Here is a 19,330-nt window from a genome sequence, read left to right as displayed (position 1 = left end):
GTTATCTCTTGAATATGTTTTTCCTCTCTGTATACTTTATTTTATTTTATTATTGGGATAGAGACAGTAGAGATTGACAGGAAGGATGGGTGAGAGAGAGAGGAGGGATGACATACAGCATATGTCGATGGCTGGAGTCAAACCTGGGACCTTGCGATGATGTGGTATGTTATTAGTGTGCTACGCCACTGAGTGCCCTAAGGGTAAGGGTAAGTTGTCAGGTGATGGCATTAACAAACTAAAAGCACTATTGTCAAAATTGTCCCAAAGCCACAACATCACTTGCAGGCATTGCAATTAAAACAGTTGCAATTGGCGCACTGTCACCACCTTGTGAACATATCTTTCCTCACAGGAGAACATGTCTAATAATGTGTGTGTGTGTTAAACAGGACCCATTCAGATGAGGCCTGGGCCAAGCCCGATCCTGAAAAAAGCCAGAATTTTAGAACACGGCTGTCCCTTTATCCATTGTACACAACAGCAAAACTCCAGCACTGCAGAGTGAGAAGGGGAGAAAGCCCAGCTGAGAAGAGTGAAGTGACTAGAAAACTCACCTTAGTTACCATCAACAACTGTATTTACTGCACATGCCTTTAAAGAATAGCTTATATATTTCTAGAAATGACCCAGCCTTGCTGTTGTCCCGTTTTGTGTGTTTGTAAGCGTTGATTCTATGTCATAGCGCTCGATTGGAGAAGGTTTCATGCAGCGGAGTTTGTTATGCATCAATTTTTTGTTATATCAATTGATCTGATAACCTTAGTCAGGTGCAGGCGAAGAGTGCATGACAGAGCTCAGAGTGTCGCAAGACAAGACAAACCAAATATGAAATAGGCATGTAAAGGCCAGTATCCTACCGACACCAGGTTTTAGAAAATGCTTTGTTTGGACTAATACGGCACTCTTCACTGAACTTTCTTCATCATGTGATCTCATTCCTTGATGGTTACCAATGTATCATGGCCATTTAGCACTGTTTTAAGCCAACTAATTAGCCACAACATACTTTGTTGCAGTGGTTCTGCATTTCAACTGCATTTCAACTCAGGTTCATACATGGCTAAAAATCTCTGGCTGGTTTTGCACCATTGTATTAGTTAGCTACCGTAATTTCATGTGGGGTTTGTTTTGGTTTTCGTGAAGGGCTGAGGAAGTGACCGTACTATCAGCCAATCAGGGCTGTGGAACATGAATATTAATGCATTATGGAAACAAAAAAATAAATCATTAAAAATGGTGGACCATTTCTCTTCAAAACAAACACACATTAGTGTATGAGATTCTCAGGAATGATACAAAACTGAAATTAAACTGACTGGAGGGGACCTTTAATATCATGTCTGATAGGTGGTGCAACTATATCAATTCCACTTCATAGCATACCAACCTTGAGTCTAAACTGCACAATAAACTAAGTACAAAACTAAAATAAAGGTTTGAGTGCCATGAGGTGTACTGTGGTAGTTCAGGGGATTCAAAAACAAGCTAACAGTAAGTGGAACCAGCAGCCCAATAGTTCCTCAGGGGGATGAGATAACAGAGGTAACAAATTATCCATCCAGTTCTGGAAAGATCAGCCCAAGCAGTCCAATCTGCCACTTTGTTGGGCTGACAAGGAGCACGGGGAGGACATGGATGGAATTCAAAATGGAGGAAAGACACCAAATAGCGCTGGCATTTTGAAATCCACTTTATTTAGAAATGATATATTTTAGGTAATGAAATATGCTATACTTATTTTACAAGATATCTATCCCAGACAAAGACAGATTTTTATTTTATGATTGAGGGACCCACAGACGGACCCATCTTCACATTGATGACTAACATGTAGAGGTAACAACAGCCATAACAGTACTTCTACTTGCCCTCTCCACTCAACATTTTCCCCACGTACACAGTCACCTTCGGCCCTTGCATTGACTTCCAAGCCCCCAGTGAAAAGACTGAATCAGCCAATTCCACAGGTCACTGCCTGATTGTTGTCTACCTGTTTGGTCAGTATGGGGATGGTGAAGGATAAAATTGTGTAGCCCCACATAAGATGAGCTTCCAGATCAGCCGCTGATAGTATAGTAAGTCTGTTGGAAATCTGCCACCTCTGGCTACAGTGGCGAAATTCAGTTTGAATATCCAAACAACAACATCCTCCCTAAAAATATTATAGCCCCCCAAAATGGGACATTAGCTGTTGTGTTTCTGCATGTGTGCATGATTCGAAGAGGCAGCCACCAGAGATAAAAAGGTGAAAGTCGTACACTCCCCCTGGCCAGCAACAACATGTTTGTATTACTGTCTTACATTTATCTTACATTACTGTTTACACTGTCAAGGACGACAAGGAACGTTGTTTTGAAGTTGTTTTTAACCAAAATAAGTGATATACAGTTGAGAGACAGCTGTGGTAATGCATCTTAATTTCTGTGGATGGGCACTTAGGTGTGAAAAGGCAAAAAAAGGGTAGCTTTGTGTAGTTCAACTTATTCCCTCGTCATGAAAAGACGTAATTATCATGTCTTTAGAACCGACCTGTGCCCTCTGGCCAACAACAGCTTGGGCAGGTTCCAGGTACCATCGATAGCCTACAACAGATGAGATAATCTTCTGGGAATGACTCAGTCATGGGCTGCCTATGTGGCATTTGCATGGGCCCAAAACACTTTTTTCAAAGATAGATCAAAACGGGGAGAGACAGACACACATCTAATCAATCTCCATTTTAAACCGCTAAATGCCATGTTTGATTGGGGGCGCTTATAGCCATATAGCTCATAAGTATGGCAATCTAAATGTTAATGTTGTTCGACCTAAGTACAATAAAGTATATGTTGCATTGATTCCCATCTCTCATAACGATACAGACCAGTACATCATTAATATCGATATTGTCCTGTGCGCCTGCTGAGGACAGCTTGCTATTTATAGATGTTTTGAGGGCGCAAAATATATTTGTTTAATTTCTGTTGGCAACACATCCATAGAGCAAACATGCAAACACAACCTTGTCAGTGAATGTATTTTTTTCCCGAAATTTTGAAGTATTTAACTTTTTTTATTTGACACAAATTATTCTAAAATAGAATATTAACTTCAAGAGACACTTCGCCATTTTCTTTTTATATCATATTAATTAGCTTCAAGCACCATATCTGTAGTCAAAAAGAGTAAAAGGAAATTACCTTTTTACCTATATGATGTAGTTATGGTAGTTTTCTTTTTGATTCAGTGATCTTCAGAAACTACCAGTTTCCAGCCACGGGAGAACGTTTGTGGCTGGTGTTTTTGGAAACACTTTTTTAATGTATCTTTTTTTGTTTTAAATCGCAGTTTTCACATATTTAGACAGTACACACTGGTGTGGTGCTGGAGATAATGAATATGAATGTTACAAGATTGTGAAGTGTCCCTTTCAGAGCCTAGTGAGAGATTATTTATTTAATAATTAGAATAGCAACATATGACAAAATATGATTAAATAGGCTATATGGCAACGCATTCACGCCTCGCAGCTGGCTTGTGAAGTCCTAGTTGTCCCACAGTGTCCGCGCGCATCTAGCAAGTAGAAAATTGTGAAGCTGCATATCTCGTTTCCTCGAGGGCAGGAGTGATGCTCGAGCTGTGTTAGTCGACTATCGACTATAAAAGCGCACACAAAATTCAGCTCACCAGTCACTTATACAGCAGTTGCTGGTATGCCTTTTTAAAACGCTGGTCTTGTCCGCACACATTAATTAAAGAGTTCGTGTACACGCCGCTGCGCTTTTGCGCGTTTGGTTTGCCGTCGCTTTTTCCGATATGTAAACGAGTCACTCTTTGAATAGCCTCATCTAACTCTGAATAACTGGATTCGTCCTTTTCCTAAACCATTTGGATTTCAAGATCTCAAGTTTATCTTGGCTACCTATCCTGTGGTCCCGAGGAGTGAGTCCAAATTAAGTTGAGAAAATGAGGAACATGGACCAAAGCCTCGTATGACCTGCAATAAGAATTTCACACCCTCTGCGAGTTATTTGGATATGGACAATGGATACTTTAAAGATCTCAGCAAACGGTGTTTCTTATACTGAGGCAGCAGAAATCTCGAAACCAGATAATCCGTTTACTGGTCCAGTGTCATCTATTGCGCCTTGGAATTTTACAGTTTTGGCCATCTTAATGTTTATTGTGACATCTGTTTCTCTATGTGAGAATTTCACTGTAATGTTAGTCACTTTTAAGTTCAAACAGCTTAGACAGCCCTTGAATTATATCATAGTTAATTTATCTATCGCCGATTTCCTTGTGTCCCTCACCGGTGGACTAATAAGTTTTCTAACGAATGCCAAGGGGTATTTCTTCCTAGGACCTTGGGCTTGCGTTTTGGAAGGATTTGCGGTCACCTATTTTGGTAAGTCCAGAGGCACAGGTTGAGTGTGTGTGTGTGTGTAGCCTGACAGTTACTGCAGGTGTCAGTGTCGGAGCTCTGTAGCCTAAGGTCTGAGAAGTTCCATCACCCATGAATTTTACACACATTTGTATAGGCCTGTAATATACTTTAAATACGAGGAATGTAAATTAAGTAGCCTAACATTACTTTTGTTTAAAAAATTAGGCTACCATTTTGCTATAGGGCAAATTGTTCTACACAGATTATCCTACATTTTATCTTCCAGTTTTTATGTTATGATTATGACACAGGCTAATAACATTCTCACAACATTCTCTCTGGGAGCAGCAAGCTATTAAAGAGTTTGGTTTGGAAAGTAGGCTAACATGCTTGGTTCAATATCTGGTACAGTAGGTGGAGATAGTTTTAAGGCAGGGGTTATCCATGGCCAGCTGATAATAGGCTTATTTCCTCATCATTAACTTTAACCCCACCCATTCAACCATTTTTGAGCATACTCTTGCATGACATTGATTGGCATGCTGAAAAAGCTGCAGCCAATGGGCTAAAGTGAACTGTTATACTGTAATAGATGTCTCCATCAGATGTAGTACACAGTATAAGTGCTAGAGAGCTATGTTATGAAAGGGAACCTATGTCTAGGCAGTTTCTGTTCCCTATTAAATCAATGTTCAGGTAGCAGTGTTACTGCTGTTACAATGTCAATGTAATATTTAGAGTGAAGAGATGCTACTTAGTCTTATGATATTAAAAGCGTGTATTTACCAGTTGATAGGGATTATACACCACATGAGAGAGCTCTGTCAATACCACTACCACCAACGTTACAAAGTATTACTAAATTGTTTCCTGATCCTGATGGAAAGTGTAACACATGCAGGTACCATTTCTCCAAAAGGGTTCCTGTCTATGCTGGGGCAGATAGGACAGTTCTAGAACACACAAAATAGCAATAGATTAGTCTAAAGCCATATTCATATTCACATTCCACACCTCAATCATTAGTTGAAGAGTGGTTTATCAGTATCAACAGCTGGTATTTGATGACCTAGTTGTCCCACAATGTCTGCACATCTGACATGTGGAAACTGAGGAAGCTTGTTATTCCTTTAGGGCAGGAGTGATGCTGCAGCTGATCATCAGACTGGCTAGACACACTGCCTCCATAACTGATACGATGTTCAACACAAATATTTAGGCAAATAGTGATGTTATTGTCACATTCTGTGTATATTGTCCTGAAAGAACAGGATCTAAAAAAAGCTCACCCATTTAAAGCACAAGTTTGGTTTTTAGGAGTCTCTAGTTTTAATGTATTGGATAGATAACATGTAATCTCCCTCTCTGAGTTACCTTTTGTCCTGTCCTGCCTTGTGAGCCAAACCATGGATTTGTGAATATTTGTGTAATGGTACCTCGTGATTTAATTAAACTGATTATAGATGAATAATCAAGAAATTAGTCAGCTTAAGTGCTAGTGCATTAACCCTGAGATAATGTCCCTCATTAGTCCCTCTCTTAATCTCTCCCTAAATCCATGTTGTCCTTTTCCACTGATATTGTGATATTAGTCCACATGGTTGAGAGTAATACACAGTTTGTTTGGCATTGTTGCTTCTGGGTCATTCATAATGCCTTCTGTGTCTTCCTCCTCAGGGATCGTGGCTATGTGGTCCCTAGCCGTCCTGTCCTTTGAGCGCTTCTTTGTGATCTGCCGGCCTCTGGGGAATGTCCGTCTGAGAGGGAAGCATGCAGCACTGGGGCTCCTGTTTGTGTGGACCTTCTCCTTCATCTGGACCATCCCGCCTGTGTTGGGCTGGAGCAGCTACACGGTCAGCAAGATCGGCACCACCTGTGAGCCCAACTGGTGAGAGGCATCTCAGTATAAACACTAAACATATATGCAAAGTTAACATGATTCAACTCCTGTTATTGTTACAAACAAACAAACAAAGAAGCGTGCACGGATGCGCGCGCGCACACACACACACACACACACACACACACACACACACACACACACACACAATGGATATCATAGCTGCAGTTTCATAGCTGCAGTTTCTATAGCTTCTCAGCTAGTATTACTGTTTTCACATTTTGTCTGTGTGTAATGGTTTATATTTGAGAATTACATCCATTGATTTAGTTGCAGTCGTATTGCAAAATGACCTCTCCCGTTGTAGAGGTAACAGCAAAAAAAAATGAAAAGACAAAGAAACTCAACTTCTTTCTGAAATTGGCTCTATGGGTGCCCTGCTGTAAGAGATCACGGTAATGATATTTAGCTTAGCCGATCAAAGGGGTGCAGGCAGGGGGCTGACTGGTTGTCTCTGGTCCAGTGAGAGAACCATAGCTCAGGTGAGGAACATGGGGAGATAATGGTTCAGACAATACAATTAAGCGCTATATATTCAAGGATACACAGTATATCAGTGTCCTAACCCTCCTCTGCTAGCCCAGGACACAGCTTGCATTCTGTCAGCAAACATTTGAGTTGCTTTGACTTCCCAGCAGGCATGGAGAAAACACAGGTGCAGGGGGCCTCAAGGCTTGCCATCATGTCATAATGCATTTTAAATGCCTCATTTATGTTGATTTTTTCAGTGCAAGTAACACAAGATTGTTGACATGGTTCTAAATGGTAAATAGGATAAATATATGGATAATAAATATACTGTATATTTGGACATATAAATAATGACATTTGAGTTGATTCCTATGAGAGATGGTGATTGGTGCAGCAAACCCAGGAAATGCCGTTAATGGGCGCTGTCATTGATTCATAGCAAAGGGTGGAATGGGGCCAAAAAAAGCGACCCGGTGATTTCATTAACACCATCCCATATTTAGCTGAAAAAAATGTTGCAACTTTAAAATGCATTTCCTGCAATTCTATACAGTTTGACAACAACAACTGTAGGGCCTGTTTACCAATAAAAATGATTTGTTCCTTTGGCCACCTGGCTGTCTCCATGGCGGCGACCCTCCTTTGATATTGATTCTGCCTGAGAAGGGTCTGGTAATGGTGCTGGTCTGGTGATGTGCGTGAGAGAGAGACTCTGCGTTTGAGATATTAGACCGATTAGACCTAGTGTATTGGGCAAATTCTAATTTTCTTGATGTTAAGCAAAACTTTAAGCAAATCACAGTAAACCTTGTAAAACTTTTAATTGGCCAATGCATGTCAGCCAGCCTGCCAGACACTGACAGACTGACATATATAGTCACCCACGCCAGCTAAGGAACATTCCTTGACGCCAACCCGGACAGATCAGGATTTCTTTTTTTTTTTTTGAGTAATGTCGGTTTAAATATGACGTTGGCCTATTCCAGACCAACACTGTAGCTCATACATATATTAGGCTAAGCTATATCAAAGACCTCTCATTAGAAATGACAAAATATAATCAATGCGAATGTTTATTATTCTGTGTAGGCAACACTACACAGATAAATTAAAAATAACAATTCAAATTAACAAAAAAATTACTTAAAATTCATTGCAATGGCTAATTACGTTAGTATTAATTATACAGTAAGTTATACCCTTACCTTCAATGGTAGCCTACAACCCAGACAACATACTTGGATCGGATTGACGTTGTCACTACAACTAAACTGTGAGAAATGTCTGATGCACTTACATCAAATAGATGTAGCATGGGTATCTTTTTCTCATTGGGCCCCCATTGGTAATACATCAGGAAAAGTGTGTCTTCTATCTCCAGCCACTCCTTTGCTGACCATTGGTTATACAGTCACCTAACACTTTATTAGGAACACTATACTAATACTGGGTAGGGCCTCCCTTTGCTCTCAAAACAGCCTCAAATCTTTGTGCCATTGATTCCACAAGATGTTGGAAACATTTCTTTGAGATTCTGGTCCATGATGACATGATTGCATCATGCAATTCCTGCAGATTTTTCAGGTGCACTTTCAAGTTGTGAATCTCCCGTTCTACCACATCCTAAAGGTGGATTCAGATTGGCGACTGGGAAGGCCAGTGAAGAACACTGAACTCATTGTCATGTTCATGAAACAAGTTTCAGATGACAATTGCTTTGTGACATGGTGCATTATCATGCTGGAAGTAGCCATTAGAAGATGGGTAAATTGTGGTCATGAAGGGATGCACATGGTCAGCAACAATACTCAAATAGGCTGTGGCATTCAAGCAATGAGTTACAATGCTAACAGCAAACCCTATATAATATCCGCAACCACAGTAGGCACAATCAGCACATCACTTTTCGTGATGTATTACTAATGGAGGCCCTCTGAGACAAAGATCCCCATGCTACATCTTTGTGAGGTAAAGTGTATCGTAGTTTAGATGTCCAGTAGTATTTCTGATGTCTACACTACATAAGTTCAATGTATGGATCATCCGAGTAAAATTCACAAAATTAACGTCATCCCACTATCAATATGATGCATTTTGCTGATGCTATACCGATAGCCTATGGCAGAATCATTGGTGCAAATATTCATAGTCATAATTTGGGCTAATTTGGGCTTGGTTTCAGAGTCATTTTCCAGGTTCCTGTGAGCGCATTTCATGCAATTCCACACAGTTTCAGTTGTTTGCTTGTTGAGCCTCAACATTGGGAACAAACACCACTATCCTGCATCAGTTTAATAGTGCCAGGTATCAAGGGCACATACAGTGCCCTGCGTAAGTAATGGGACAGTGAAGCATTTGTTGTTTTGGCTCTACACTCCAAAAGTTTGGATTTGAAATCAAACAGTTACTATGAGGTTAAAGTAGAGATTCTCAGCTTTTAGTTGATGGTATTTGTGTACAAATTGGTTTCACCATTCAGAAACTTTTTATGCATAGTCCCCCTACTTCAAGGTACCCAAAAGTGATGGGACAGATTCATCCATGTCCAAATTAAGTACTCATGTCTAGTATTTGGTCGACAATCCTTTGACTCCAATAACTACCTGAAGCCTGCGACCCATTGACCCTACCAGACGCTGGGTATGTTCTTTTTGTGACACTCTGCAGCAATTGTTGTTTGTTATGAGGTTGTTTTGCCTTAAGTCTCCTCTTCAGCAAATTAAATGCATGTTCTATAGGATTTAAATCTGGAGATTGACATGGCCAGTCAACAACTTTGGCCCTGAAAAACTCCCTAGATGCTATAGCATTATGTTTTGGGTCATTGTCCTGTTGTATGATGAAGCACCATCCAATGGAGTTTGGAGGCATTTGCTTGTACTTGGGCTGACAAGATGTTTCTGTACACTTCAGAATGAATCCTGCTGCTGCTGTCAGCAGTTACATCATCAATAAAGTGGTATGCTGTGGACATTGGGCAGTTTTTTTCTCCACACTTTGCTCTTGCCATTACTGTGATTGCTTGTCTCAAGACCACAAGACCGTTTTCCAGAACTCTGCAGGTTCTTTTAGGTACTTATTTTTAGCAAACGTAAACTGGCCATCCTGTTTTTGTGGCTAACTAGTGGTTAGCACCTTGTAGTGTAGCCTCTGTAGTTCTGCTGGTGAAGCCTTCTGTGGATGTTAGTCTCTGACACATTCACGCCTACCTCCTGGAGAGTGTTCCTGATCTGTGTTGTTTTGTGTTTTTTCTTAATCATGGTGAGCATTCTTCGGTCATCCACTGTAGAAGTCTTCCAGTGTAGAAGTCTTCCTACCAGGCCGTTATGAGACAATTTCTTAGCACATCAGTACTTTATTTCCTTTTAATGATGTTCCAAACTGTTGATTTTGGTAGGTTTTGTCTGTTTCCCTGACTTTCATTGACGTCTCTTTGGTCCTCATGTTGACACCTAGGTTATAGCAGACTCCAAAGGCAAATGCAAAGCCTAGAATCACAAATGATTTGACAAAACACACTTGACAAACCAGAAACACCTGTCAAGCTAATTTTTGGGTACCCTGAAAAAGGGGGGCAATGCATAAAAAGTGTTGCCATTCTGAATGGTGAAACCAATCTGTACACACATACCATCAAATAAAAGCTGAGAACTCTACTATAACTTCATAGTAATTGTTTGATTTCAAATCCAAACTTTTGGAGTGTAGAGCCAAAAGAAGAATACATTCTTCACTGTCCCATTACTGATGCAGGGCACTGTATTTCACTTTGAGAGAGCAAAGTCAAGATTCACATTGAGTAGACCTACAGTGTTAACACAGGTTCAATGATTCTCTCTCTTATTAATCATCCTTCTCTATAGTCTCCCTATTTATAACATCCTCTATGTATTAAACGTGACCACCACCAACTTGCTAAAAGGCTGATATTAGGAAGGCTTATACCGCGCCCCTCTCCAAATTGAAACGGCTTCCACGTGCGCACCCTTTGGTAGTATGCATTTTTGATTGGCTGTCAGCGTTTTATCAAGGGAAGTAATAGTGTCTACATTTATTGTCTTTGGTTTTCGGCATTGGGATGCCCGTGAGCTATAGGTTTAGCATTGGTAAGACTAAATGGTGTCATTCCAAGTGGAAGTTTAAGACCTAATTTAAACCATAAAACTCCAATGAGCAATGTGGGTGGGTCAAGGCCTGGCAGGCCCAAGTGTGCAGCCATCACTGGTCGAGAGCTCGTCTGTAGGGTCACATCCAGTAATAAGGCTGGCACCGGTCGATCGAGATCTCCCCCGATCAGATTGCCCCAAGGTAAGCGTCCATTTCCTTTTTGTCTCCAATTCTGGGATGTGTTTGGCAGCTAGTTCTGGGAGGTGATAGGGATTGGCAACAGCTATTACAGTTAATTAAGTCTGTGCCAACTGTCGAATCACAACATAACATGCAAAGCAAAACCAATAGTGTATTAATATCATATTATAAGGCAGAATGCCAGTCTCTAGTAGCAACAAGTTAGTGTCACACACTCACCACTGGATGCCTTAGATGTGTGTCTATGCTTAATTCGGCAAAAGATAAATACAGAAAATATGCTTCTGACGTGGCTATTGGTCTATGAAAAAATTTGGTTCCTGGGAGAAGACTACATATAATAGAAGAAAATAATAGAAACCAAAATCACAGTCGAAAATAAATGTTATTTGGCCAGATGGAATACAAAGTTTAACATTACAGTGCCGTGGAGTACTGCATATGCAACATGGTATCGCAGGCTTAAAAAATCTCTCGATTAGCTATGAATGCCTGGTTAAATATAGGATTTTGAGCAACCTGATATGGTTAAGTATACCTTACCACATGCTGTGCCATTGATTTCTGTTCAAATCACTTCACCTTCTAACTCATTGGCTGTGACTGGCAGTTAGGTGGTAAGAGGGTCCCCTGAAGTCAACCACAAATGTCTTAAAACATTCCTGCAGTCTGTCTCTATAAAATAAATCCACTGCTTGCAGTCATTGATAGCAGTGTCAAGTATTTTCATGGAAATTACAAAATTAGCCTCAGGGCTCCTAATTGTGTCCCATAGATGTTCCTTAGTGCTGAAATTCCCTCTTCAATTTATCCTCAAATGAGGCACAAAACAGGCTAATCTCGTGGACCAGATAAGTCCCTACTTCTCTATCAAAATGACATTTCAGACTGTACAGAATTATTCTGTTATAGAATGGTTGAGATACTGTATAGAGTTACTGTATGGTGCCCTTCACATACTTGCAACTGGGCAGTGTGTATTATTATGCTAATGTTGGAAATATCATACTAGTAGTTTGACTTTTCTCCATCCGCAGGTATTCCACACAGTTTTCGGATCACACTTACATCATTACCTTCTTCGTGACCTGCTTTATAATACCCCTGGGGGTGATCATCATATGCTATGCGAAACTCCTACAGAAGCTGAGAAAGGTCAGTTACCATTGATATAATACTGGAATTACTTGGAAAGGATGCAGTACTCTCTAGCCCTCTAATCAGGCTACACTGTGTGGAATCCAAATTGATATTTTGAATTAATGTTAGTAGAGTATATGAAAATCTGATGGGAACAAGGCAGGATTTGAAACAAGGCAGGATTTTGTTCTACTAAATGTCTTGTCATTTTCCTCCAGTTTATTAAGTTATAAAGTACATGTAGTTCAGTTTAAAATAATTCTAACTAATAAAGGGTTAGTTCACTTTTTCCCTTTCAACCTTTCATATGGCTCAGTTGGTAGAGCATGGCGCTGGCAACGCTAATGTTGTAGGTGTGATTTCCGCTGGGACCATGTATACAAACAATTTATGCACTCACTGTACTATAAGTTGCTTTCGATATATATGGCATATTATATTATATGTCAACTGATATTATGAACCTACTCTCTCAGGTGACTTTACTGAATGATGCTTAGAAAATGACACAAATGTTTGTTTTCAACCTTTAGGTGTCCCATGGCAGGCTGGGTAATGCCAAAAAACCGGAGCGGCAGGTTACTCGTATGGTGGTGGTCATGATTGTGGCTTTCATGGTGTGCTGGACACCCTATGCAGCCTTCTCTATCTTGGTCACAGCCTGTCCCACCATATACCTGGACCCCAGATTGGCTTCCATACCTGCTTTCTTCTCCAAAACTGCTACCGTCTACAACCCAATCATCTATGTCTTCATGAACAAACAGGTATCCAACAGCCTATATTACATACTCATCTCTATGCTGCTCTGAGTCGATCTGCAGAACTGAATTGTATCTGTCTTTATTTGACGGTAGGTAGCAGAAGTTCCCTGGTTTAATGGGAATAATTTGCTTCTGAATTCTGTCTACCTAACAAATGGAAATAGGGCTTGGCAGTGTTCAGAACCAAACTCCAACTTCTCTGTTGACTGGGTAGTGGCTAAACTCACTGAAATGACACAGAGCCTGAAAGGCATCAGAACTTGTTTCACTGAGATGAGAGCTTCAGAGGAATACTCAGCTGACACTTCTCTGTTGTTGTCTCTCAATAATGGATGCTATATGAATACATGAAATTCAAATCCAGAATGTACAATTGTCCATGCTGGCTACCTTAAAGATACAGCAGCTCCCTTGCATGTTAGCACCAGTTTTATTTACAGTTATAAAAAAGGTAGTAGTGATACTTTTAGTTGACTACTGTATTTACTCAATTTCTCTAGCTTGTCTGCTCATTGAAATTGAGATATACAGTGCAGAGAAAAAATATGTCAACCCCTACACAGTTTTCACATTTTGTTTACACTGAAAATGGGTTAGGGTTATAATGCGATAGGGTTAGAATTTACTACTCCTGTTACGACTCAGTTGTGTCTAGGGTAAAAGGGAAGTGCGTAACAGGTTTGACCAACTGAAGGCAGGAATCTTGAGCGCGTTGGTGTGAAATAAAGGAGACCAGACAAGGATGGAGTGAACTCAAATAGTGGTATATTGTAAATAATAGGGGGGGTGGGGGGGGGGTACAGGCAGTGTACACACAATACAACGCTAGCAGCCCACAGGCCAAGGGGACACGGATGTTGCCAAAGAAAAGAAAGTAACAAAAATCTAGGAGAGTTAGGAGAGGCTACTAACTGACCCTAACTAAAAATCCACAACTCAAAATAAAGCCTATCACATTCAAAGTGAAATCTTTTTTTTAAAATGCTCTGTGTGAATAAGTATTTACCTTTTAGAATTGCAAACCAAAATTAGTAGAAAGCACTTAAATGACCCTACCAGTGTACACAATCGTTAAATGGACTCCATCAAAAATAGTGTTTTTTTATTAATAAACATTAATCTCTTTAAACGGTTCCTGTCTATCATTCCTCCAAAGTGGATAGTGAGTACTAGATCAGGCCATTCCTCCAAAGTGAACAGCCGGAAAAAAATAAGACATTGTACAGGTGTGCTGCAGTGAGGAGCCTCAGACCTCAAATATGAATATGGGACAAAACTATCCGTGGGTCAACAACATCCCAGTCACTCCTCAAAAGAGGCCAGATTAAAAAAACAAAAAACTTCCCATTGCTGCATTGAATTTGCCACAAATCTTAAGTATCACTCATGATGGTAGATGGTATGTTGGTAGAGATTAATCTGAAAAGTCTCAAAGCTGTAATTGCTCAAAAAGAAGCTTTCAATTATTTTGTGTTTTATATGTTTGTATTTGTAATGACTGAGAAAGTACACATGGAAAATGTAAATCATTATCATAATTATCTTGAATTGTAAATTGTATTCAATTAAATAGTTGTGAAAATGGATATGGAAGTGAACAAAACTACAAAACTGTGAAGTGAACAAATGACAAATTATTCTTTACTGTAAAAAATACTTTAGTGACTCATATTGTAGCCACAAATGGAATACCACCAGCTACCTAGTAAAATTGTATTTCAAATGTTCATTACTGTACTTTCAGTATATGCATACAAGGTTTTCAACACAACAAATACTGGTACATGTATTTTTTCTATGCATATATTGATACATACAATAGGCTCAATATCTCATTACTGTACATACACCAACTTGTGTATCATCAATAACAAAGCCACAGGTCAACTGGTCAATGATACAGTACTATTTTAAACAGAAGTCATAACAATCATGCTGACAGCTGTATTTGGTTGTTGGTTGACTGTAGATAGGCTGGGAGATATTGGCTCCCCAGTTGGAAACTGCATGCAGTGTGCATGTCCATTTTGACTGCCCCAGTTTAAGGTGTCGGCTGTGTAAATAGGTCAGTGTGTATTTCTAAAAGAGCAGGCCATGTGAAATAGACGTAAATAAGGACAGCTAGCAGGCATGCTCCTGTCTTAAACACATCTTGTTCTCCTTAGGAGCTTAAGCATTTATAAAAGTCAACTGACCTCAAGCTCTTTAGTGGTCTCTCACAGTGGGTTACATAACAAGATTAACCAAAGTTAAGGGTTTATTCCCTTAACTCTGGTTAACATGATATCATAGACAGGCCAGGGACAGGTTGTGGAGATGGTCAGGTCACAGGTCTAGGAAGTATGGAACATTCTATTATGATGTCTTGAAAAATTGATTCTTCTGAAACAGATTTGCATTTGTTGGTTTTGATCTCCCAAGGTCAGTTCCTCCCTCAAAATAAAAGTGAGGTAACAGCAAATTGAAGCTAACTTCATTATCTGGCTGGAAGGTTTTTGATGAATTAGGCTATTGAGCAAATAAAATCGTAGTAAATATTGTTGGCTAGCTTGAGTGACTTGTGGTTTTGGGACCACTTGAGCCCTTCGCTAGCTTTGACAAAGCCAATTTCTTTGCATCTTGTGTGAGCAATATTAGTGCCAGTTTGTGTTCGTAATTCTCAGGCTACTTCAGCCCTTACTAGTTCGACATAATTCCATGCTGGTTACCTTATGTAACACCAGCTATGTCCCTAGTGTGAGCTTCGGCCAACCACTACGATGGATGGCTAGCTCGCGGGTTCGTTGTTATTAAACGACGTGAGCCCACGCTAATCTGACAGTTGCTAGCTCCTTACGCCTTATATGAACAGAGCTAGTACCTACATAGCATAGCTCTTTGGCTGCACCTCCAACACAGAGTTCTCCAATGGGTATGGTGCTGACTTGGACTCCCTCCCTTCTGCCCAGCCTGCTATAGCAGCATGGGAGGTGGGATGAGGTGATTTCCAAGATGGACATGTCCTTCCTGGAAGGCCAAGAAGACAAAGCTACATGGGATCACCCTGCAGGGTGACCTCCCATCTGCGCACCAGTGTGTGTCCATCCGAAAAGAATGCCTTGATGCTGCCAAGTCATCGTGGAAGCTGCCTTTTTTAGCCAGGATAGCAAGTGGCTCCAGCCACTACGAAGCCCACCAAGAATGTCTACCTACCTCCGATAGAAGCCACACACTGAGCTCTTGAAGAGTGGTTGTCTGAAAGTTGCCTGTACTAGGTGTGATTGTATAGGGGTCTTCATTGAATAGGTACACAGAGTGTGTGTCCCAAAGTGAGGGGTCTCCCTCATCTCCTTCAGAGAACCTGAGTTACATTTGTAAATTTGTAAGTTTTACAGTGGGAGCATGTTTGAAACGACTGGTCTGCTGAAACATAGGATAGTTTGAAGACCAATCAGATTTAACATTTGGGAATGTTATGATTGACAGCACTGCTGCTTTATCAGAGCTTTACCTTTCCCCCTTCTTTCTTTCTCTCTCTCTGAGGTTTGGGTGTGCTCTTGATGAGCACTGGATTTGAGAGTGTGGAAGGAAACTGAATGCTGCAGGAGGGCCTGCGAGTCTCATTGTAGGGACTATTAGAGAAAATAGGCTACTGTGAAGTCCAATCATGTCTCACTGCACATCACACAAAAACTCCAAGGAGATTCTTAGCTCTGAATTGTTGCGGAGGAAGTGCAGGAAGCAAAGGGACACAAAGAGGCCAACATCGTGATGTCCTGTATACCTATAGTACGTCCCATTTACGATGAAGATGAAAGGATAATTATTCTAGGGGAATGCTTCCTGCACCATTCACCTTAGCTCTCCTGACTCACATTCCCTGTTGCTTGTGTGATTCCAATTTGGTCTCCCATTCAGTGTCAAACCATTGTTTAGGTGTTCAAAATCAACAGGTTGACAACATTTGATAAGCATGTACTTAAAGGATTCCAAGGTTATACAGAACAAAGCGATGTCATATAGATAATAGAAGTGCACATGCATTTGAGTGCATTTGAATTTAAAACATTATGGTAGGCTGAAGTGAGAAGCGGTAGGCTGGGTTTTGTACTGCAATGATCAATAGTGCTGAGGATTGATTTTGCTGGAGGCATAATGTATCAAAATGTTTACCAGGATTTAGCTTTTTGGGCTAATTTAATGGTTACCACTGAAGTTGATGTTACCCGTTATCAATGTGCCTTTAAAACAGAAAGCAAAAAACAATGGCAGTATAGTAAATACTGCATTCTTCTCTATTTCTGTTGGACAAGTAGGATACATCTCCCCTACATGCACAGTCAGGTGACAATGCATGCAGCTTATCGACACATTTGTGCTGATAAGCTCACCTACAGAGCCGGCTTTACCTATTATGGGGCCCTAAGCGAAACTCTTGAGGGGGCGCTACACGCATAAAGGAAGATGATCTGATCACGTTCAGCAGGCACCAACTGGAGCAAATTATTTGAGAAAGTACCGTTACTTGTCCAAAGAGAATGCTTATTCCTTGAATTTTGAAAAATATTGTGCCTGAGGAGTGTTACCTTCATACTCGCTTTTGATAGGCTACCCTCTGCCTTTTAATTTGTTTCAGTTCAGGAAGTGCCTGATCCAGCTCTTCACTGGCAAGGGCGTCATACCGGAGGGGAAATTCAACCAGACCTCGGAGCAACCGGGAATTACTGGAGAGAGCAACATTGGTGGTGAAATGTCAGCAATTGCTGCCCGTATCCCCATCAGTGGCACCGTCCCTCCTAAGACTGAGGAGCAGTCCAGCGAGTGTAGCTCCTTCGTCCAGCTTCCCATCCCAGAAAATAAGGTTTGCCCTATGTAGGGCAACTGCAGACTGTCCTCTGACCCTATGAACTGTTCCCCTTCTCTTCCCTCCTATCCTCCTCCGCCACTCCTAGACAGAATCATCCTCTCTGAACCACCAACTCCTCCTGCTCCTTACTAGTTTACCCATAGTGGGTTCCATTACTATCCATATATTTCAAAACCTGAGCACAGCAGAGGGACCTAATAGTGATTTGAACAAAGTATTACATGTAGCAACTTTACACACTAGAATTCAACTATTCGCTATATACGTGTCAGATTATCTCCTTCCTTGAATCTGTTCATTGTGGGTTCTGTTTATGGTCATCAAATACCCAGCAGCTCATTTTGTTAGGGAAAATCTCAACATCAAAATGTCTGCCCTGGCATCAGCAGTATCATCAAAAGAAAGGGTGCATGTGTCTAGTGGGGCTCAAACACACACACACACACACACACACACACACACACACACACACACACACACACACACACACACACACACACACACACACACACACACACACCAAACCCAGTAGATAAGGGCTGGGCAGAATTTTCCTACCATCCAGAATTCATCAGCTTTTCATCTCTCACCCTTTTTTTTCTCTTTGAAGCCCTGTGTTATGGACTGCTGAGAAAGTATTGTTTTCCAATGCCGTTTCAGTACCTTTTTTTCTGGCAAGAGTATGTTCATTCATCTCTACTGCTTGGGAGGGGGGGAAGCTCTCTGAAATAGGATCGTCTCAGTTCGGCTTGAGCAGCCTAGAATGGGTCAAAGCTTTCATCCAAAAAACAAAGACGGTAAATGGGATGTGGCAGACTCTGTCGGGACTTGGAAGGTTTGCGTATTCATGATGAGCAGGCAAAGGACTTACATTGTCTGTCTGTACAGAAATTCTGTATAGGGGCACAGTGAATGGTTTTAGTACATTAGATAAGCTGAGCTTAGCTAAAACAGCAATGTACAAAATCAGTGAGGATCACATCACAAAGCATGGGTCGACAGCAATACTAGAACATACTGTTGACTATTTCATAGGTGCTACACCGGGATGCAGCATGGGCAAATGTTAACATACCTTCAGCGCAGTCATTTTACCTGCTACACCAAAAGCATGAATAGCCCTCCCAGTCTGTTTCTGCATGGAACTTCAAATATATCGATTCCTGGTGTTTAACTTGTTGTTTTATGTTGTGTACTGTCAAATCTGAATATCTTTGAATGGGGGTTTGTCTACAACATCCTATACCTCCAAATATTAACTAGATGTATTTCCATGTATCAGCTTGTTTTTCATACAGGTACTACTATTGTATGTATGTACTACTATTATTAATGTTTCTATTACATGAACATACTATGAAGTCAAGTGAATATGTTTTTAAGCATCCAAAAAGCATCTATCATTTCAGGCACTTTGTATGGTGTTTACGCGTCCAAACGTAATTCTACGTTGCTGCTACAGCAGCCGTGCAATGTCTGCGCTTTATGCACACGCCAATGTAGTAGGTAACATTGAGTACAATAGGACGTGG

General features: G+C 40.7%; 1 protein-coding gene across 1 annotated transcript; it reads left to right on the top strand.

Moving 5' to 3' along the window:
* Nucleotides 1-4,026: 4,026 nt before the first annotated feature.
* Nucleotides 4,027-17,807, top strand: valopa (vertebrate ancient long opsin a; the record flags this gene model as incomplete). The annotated part of the gene is made up of 5 exons (XM_083696079.1): nt 4,027-4,390; nt 6,047-6,257; nt 12,086-12,203; nt 12,722-12,955; nt 17,568-17,807. The coding sequence occupies 5 exons, from the start codon at nt 4,027-4,029 to the stop codon at nt 17,805-17,807; spliced, it is 1,167 nt and encodes a 388-aa protein (XP_083552205.1).
* Between the last annotated feature and the right edge of the window lie 1,523 nt (nt 17,808-19,330).

The sequence above is a fragment of the Argentina silus genome (assembly GCF_951799395.1).
Source record: "Argentina silus genome assembly, chromosome: X".
Taxonomy (NCBI): Eukaryota; Metazoa; Chordata; class Actinopteri; order Argentiniformes; family Argentinidae; genus Argentina; species Argentina silus.
This window is presented reverse-complemented; position numbering and strand designations above follow the sequence as displayed.